General features: G+C 53.4%; 1 protein-coding gene across 1 annotated transcript in view; it reads right to left on the bottom strand.

Annotated features, from left to right (window-relative positions):
* Positions 1-53: 53 nt before the first annotated feature.
* Positions 54-5,578, bottom strand: part of LOC104507827 (single-stranded DNA-binding protein 3-like) — a gene marked incomplete at both ends in the record, with an annotated part of 14,476 nt that continues 8,951 nt past the window's right edge. The window contains 4 exons of the mRNA XM_010149241.1: positions 54-143; positions 2,850-2,937; positions 3,048-3,114; positions 4,916-4,975. Of these exons, the coding sequence (XP_010147543.1) occupies positions 54-143; positions 2,850-2,937; positions 3,048-3,114; positions 4,916-4,975 (305 nt within the window). The remainder of the gene's footprint in view (positions 144-2,849; positions 2,938-3,047; positions 3,115-4,915; positions 4,976-5,578) is intronic.

Raw genomic sequence — 5,578 nt, 5'->3', positions numbered from 1 at the left:
CCCGCAGAGCCCGAGTCCGTGGGCCAACATCCCGGGCGCGGGGTTTGCCTTACATGTTAATTCCAGGCATGCCGGGGCCTAGGGAGTTGGGTGGAGGTCTCATGCCGCTGCCGTAGTTCTGCAACGATAACCAAGGGGTCAGTCTACCGAACCGGGAAGGGGAACCGCAGGAGAGAAGAGAAGAGGGGGAAGACAAAAACAACAATGAAAAAGCCAAGAGGGTTAGTTTGCAAAAATAAGCTTTAAAAAGAAAATTAGATGACGAATGTGGAGGCAATTAGTAGTTGTGTTTATAAAAAACAGGCGGCTGAGTAGGGAAGGGAGCCAGGCTGAGCCCCAAAGTCCCCCCTAGCCCCTGATGCTGTGCTGGTGGAGAGAAAACAGCCCCCTTCCAGCTCCGGGTCACAAATCCACATCCCTGGGCACCAACAAGAGCCTTCTGGGCTTGTCCTTTTTGTGCAGGAGAAAACAGGGACAGAAGGAGGAAAGAAGGTGCTGCCTGAGGATGCGGAAAGGCTGCACGAGCTCCCCCTGAGAGGGAGCATCCCCTGCTCCCAGGATGACAGCGGGAGTAGGGAAAACCAAGCCAGGCTGGTTGTTGCTTTCCAGCGCTTTGCTATGTCCCCCGGAATGGGTCGGCAGCCGTGGGGAGTGGGTGAGGGTAGGCAGCCCCTCAGGGCTCCTCTCCTGCCTCGTTCCAGCCCGGCCTCCAGCTGCATCCCTCATCCCCTAAAACCAGCTCCAGTACAAAGCCAAGCCCAAGGCAGGGAAGGAAGAGGAATCCCTCGAATGCCGCGCTCCATTTGGCCTGCGCTTTGCTCCCTGTGCCCTCCGGGCAACGCGCAGCCGGATTTAGGTCACGCTGCTGCTCCTCCCTCCCAGCATCTTTTTGGGCTGTATTTCTGCCATTTAGAAAAAAAACTGCTAGGGCAGGAGGGGGGAAGGCTGGCTGTTTCCTATTCCACATCCCCTAGGAATGCTCCAATCTGGATTTTCAGCGCAATACTTCAGCGCCGTCGATGTTTCCTTGGCTTTATGGATGCACCGGAGCGCGGTGCTCTGCTGAGGGCATCGCCGAAGTTTGTTTTGAAGAGGCAGAAAAGGGTTTTCCCCAAACAAATTACAGGCAAGTCCTTAATTGATTGAAATTCCAGCTATTTACACTGAATCAAACCCCTTGTTTAGAAAAAAAAAAATAAAAAGAGCTCAGCGTTTTTAATTGGAGCTGAAAGGCTGGAAAACGGAGCCATCTGAGCGATGCTGAGGGAGGGTGGGGAGGGAATGCAGCTGTGCCGAGCGACCCGGATGCCGGGCTCCGATGCTGCCGAAACCCAGGGAGCTACAAACCCTCTTTGAAGAGGCACTGGCAAACCTAATCCTGGCCTCTGCAGAGCTAAAAGTGCGACTATTAAAGGGAAAAAGGCATCAGAGTCGGCTGTAAGGGATGATTCATCGGTGGTGCGTACGAAGTAGCTGTTGTCAGGATGTTGGGATGTCCTGTCCGACTGCTCTGCAGCCCTTTGGGATAATTTAAGGAGTATTTGGGAAGGTCCTGATGCAAAGCTTAAAGAAAACGCCAAGTCCCGGGCACAGGAGGTGTGAGGTTTGGTTCGGTATTTCTGGTGGTTGCCTGCGCTCGCTCCTGGATGGCTGCGGGGACGCAGCACCCCGGGGGTGCCAGATTGGGAAGCCCAGGGAAAAGGCTGCCTTTTAAAACAGCTTCTCCCTAACGTACGTAGACAGGGAACGGCAGAGTCAAAAATAAAGCTCTGAACGTTTGACAAGTCCCGCCGGCTCCCAGAGCCGCCGCCATCCCACGCGGCGCCGAACGCGCGCTCGCCGCTTCCAAGTTTCACGGCGAGCTCTGCAAGTGGGAAGCGAGCAGCCTCCCCCGGGCAAACCGCCGCCGCTCTCCTTGGCACAGGCCACGCTAACAAATGCCATTTATTTTTGGGTGCGATCCTCCAGGATCGGAGGATTTTAAGCAGAGCAGCGGCGCTGTCAGAGAGCTCGTCCGTGAAACGACGCTCGTGCAGGGCTTTTATCCCCTCCAGGTGCCTATGGAGATGGCCGGGCATCCCTGAGCAGCATCCTCGGGCTGGTGTTAAAACGAGATGACACAACTCCCTCTCCACACAATATTCGCTTATCTCAACAGTCTCTGGGGGAAAAACAAAACAAAACTCCAGCGCGCCCGCTCGTCTCTTGACAGACTCTGATCCTCGCGCTACACACTCGACGTAGGCGACGATGCAGAGAGGATAAACCTCCAACCAAAATATGGTAATCTGGGTTTGAAGTCTCGTAGAAGGAACAAACAGGAGTGAGTCAACAACAAGCCGCTCCGTAACGTGAATCAAGGGAAAGGCAGCATATATTAACCCAGATCTGCTTAATTTCACGAGTTTACTCCCCTTTCCTGAAATAGAGAGCTCAAGCAGGAAGGGCAGGCGGCGGGGAACCTCGCAGAGGGAAGCCTTATTCCCCTGCTAAAGGGATCTTTGCCATTTCTTCCTATTTATTTATTTTTAATGCAAGTCTCCTTTCTCTTTCCTGCTGTTAGGGTCGTAACCATCTCCCAGGCAGGCAATGTAATGCACTCAAAGGCTGCTCCGGCGCGGGGCTAAGTGCCATCCCCTTTGACGGAAGGGCAGGAGGGAGGCTGCAATACCCTTAATGAGCTCTGAAGACCTCATTCCTATTAAAAGGAGGGATTTCCAGATGCAAGACTAATGTAAAACGCATTAAGGCTAATGGGGGGACGGGGTGTGGAGGGGGGGAACTCCCAGCCCTTGGAACCCCAGGAGGTTGTTTCGCTGGTGCGCGGTGCCGTAAGATGCTCTTTGGGCGCTGGGCTTACCTGTGGACCGGGACCCATGGGGCCCATCCCTCGCGGAGGATTCATCCTTTGCATGGGGCCGCCCATGTTCGGGTGCCCTGTTGGGGGGAAAAGCAGGGGCGTTACAGGGCACAGCAGCCACTCCGGGGCCCAAATGAACAGCTAACGAGGAACGTTTAACGTTCAACCCTCCCTCGGCTGGGTTTACCTTGCTGTCGCGTGGGATCCATGGAATTGGGCAGCAATGGCTGTGTACCGGGAACGGCACCCGGGGGCTGTGAAAACAAGGGCAGGAAGGTTTCAAAACATAAATTGCTAAAATTCAGCCTACAGAGATAGATTTGGGTTGAGGCTTTAGAGGGGTTCCTTGGTGCGCTCCTCGGGAGGCACCGCCTTTCCTACCGCAGCACGACCTACGGCTGCCCCGGCATCCTGCATCTCACTGCATCCCACATCCCGGGCATCTTCCCACAGCCTCCAGGCGTTTGCCTCCCCTTTCCTTTCGCAAACACCCTCTAAAAACCAAACAAGGCGTTTCCGCCTCTCCCCGCAGCCTGTGTGCTGTCAGGCTGCTGGATTTCAGAGGAGCAGGGGAAAGCAGACCAGCATCCAGGGCTGTCCCCACACAGGCAGGAGGGGAAGGCGGATGCTCTCCCTCCCCAAACCCAGCTCCGAACAGATAAAGGGGAGAAAACCGCAGACACCATCTGCCCGGGGGAAGCAAACCATACACCGTTCTGCTACAGTGCTGCCTGCGTCTGACTGCGGAGCCGGAGAGACCCCGCGGCTGGAGCCCAGCTCCGCAACCTGAACCTGCCCTATCCCAGTTCTTTTGCAGCTTGGAAGCTGGCAGCAGGAGGAAGATAAAGCAGAGGGATTGTAGCGATGGATATTTACACTTCTGCTGCCTGACCTTCCTGCCTACCCATTTATGGCTCTCGTCCCTCTGGATGTGACCATAACCTCGTCGAGCTCTGGGCAGGCACAAACGTGCCTTCTGTACGTGATGGTTGGGGGAAAAAATGAAATCCTTCCGATTAACTTTCCCTGCTCCCGGATGCTTGATTCGTCTGCAAGGGCAGCCACCCCAAACCGGTCCCCTGCCTCTCCTGCCTGCCCCAGCTCACCTCACTCCCCTCCAGCGGGGCTTAGGACCAGCCTGGGGACCACAGCAGGATGGGGTCCGGTTAAAACTGTCCCGTGAGGAGGTGCAGTTCATGAATACCTCGCTAAAGCAGCCACCAGCACCCTGGCTGGGAGGCTCCTGCATCCCAGCTAGGCTTGTGGGTCCTTTATCAGTCCCCCTTGAGTGTTTCTCAGCTGTCTCACTGTCATTCTGCAAGTTCCAGCGATTCAAGGCTCAAACCCAGCAATCACAAACACAGAGCAAGCTGCTACATCCCATTTCCTGACTGTTCTGCTCTTTCTGCTAATAACAGCTATATAAAGATAACACTGTTAGCCAAAAAAACCCAAGCTCCCAAGACAATTTGTGCACAATCACCTCTGCTACTCCAAGGAATTACAGGTTTCCTTTCATTTGCCTTCAATGACAAGTGACCTCTGGTTCGGTCACTACCCTGTGGATCCGCATGGCATCCCAAGACGAATTCCTCAAGCAAAGGCCACGCGTTCAGGCAGCGCGTGGGGTGGAAGCCTCCGTCCGCGAGGCCAGAAACAAACTGCCCTTGTTTAAGCTGGGATAAGAGGATAAAACCCAACCCCAAAAACTCAGCAGTGACCTGCCCGGCTTGACCCCACTGCTGATCTAAGCGCTCGGTCAACCCAGCAGCAGGATTATCTCCATCACTTTAATTTTCTGCGATTGCAGGGAAAATCCAGGCAGGCAGCGAGCCCGTGGCATGGCACGGCCATGCTGGAAACACCGCGCATCCAAAAATTAAAATAAAGCGGTCACGTGACACTTGATGCTCCGGCACCAAGGAAACTGAGGATGCCCGAGGGAGGCGACGCTTGCCGTCCAAACCCCAAGGAGCATCCGCAGGACACGTGGCCCTTGTCCCCCTCCCCAATTAAAAGCCACCCCCCGGAAACCCGTCGTCGGGAGCGCAGTACCTGGTTGCCCATCCTGATGGGGGGCCGGGGACCTCCGGCGTAGCGCGGCGACATGAACGGCTGCGGGGACACAAAAGGGGGGTCAGCGGCGAGCTGCGGGGAGGCAGCACGCTCCCCACGCACGCCGGCTAGACTGTACACACTGCTTTTGGTTGTGGGTTTGTTTTTTTTTTTTTTTGGAGACATCCTTTTTAAAAAAGGTAAGTTTCAAAAGAAAAATAAAAAAAAGAAACAACAAAAAAAACAACAAAAAAAGATGTCCGGAGTCCGTTTTTAACATTTTCTCTGTAGATTTATTGTTTTGAGAGCGTTTGACATCAGCAATACTAGGTGAGGCTGTTAAAATTAGTGCATGGGAAACCCTGAGTGTTAGATACTGTTCAAGTTTAAATATATATATTAAAAAAAAGTGGCAAATAAGCACATACAGACACGCACACACAAAAAAAAAAACAACCCAATGCTAAGTACTGGAAAAAAAAAGACTTAAAGTTACTTTTTTTTACAACTGCTGCTACTAACGGAAGCTTAAAAACCCACATCAAGTTATATTTCTCAGGCTACCTTGGGAAGGTAAAACAGTCTGAAACCCACGATTGACTTCTCAGTCCATTAACTGCACATCCAAAAAAAAAAAAGGAAAAAAAAAAAGGGAAAAAAACC

Source organism: Eurypyga helias, unplaced genomic scaffold (genome assembly GCF_000690775.1).
Source record: "Eurypyga helias isolate BGI_N326 unplaced genomic scaffold, ASM69077v1 scaffold21970, whole genome shotgun sequence".
Taxonomy (NCBI): Eukaryota; Metazoa; Chordata; class Aves; order Eurypygiformes; family Eurypygidae; genus Eurypyga; species Eurypyga helias.
This window is presented reverse-complemented; position numbering and strand designations above follow the sequence as displayed.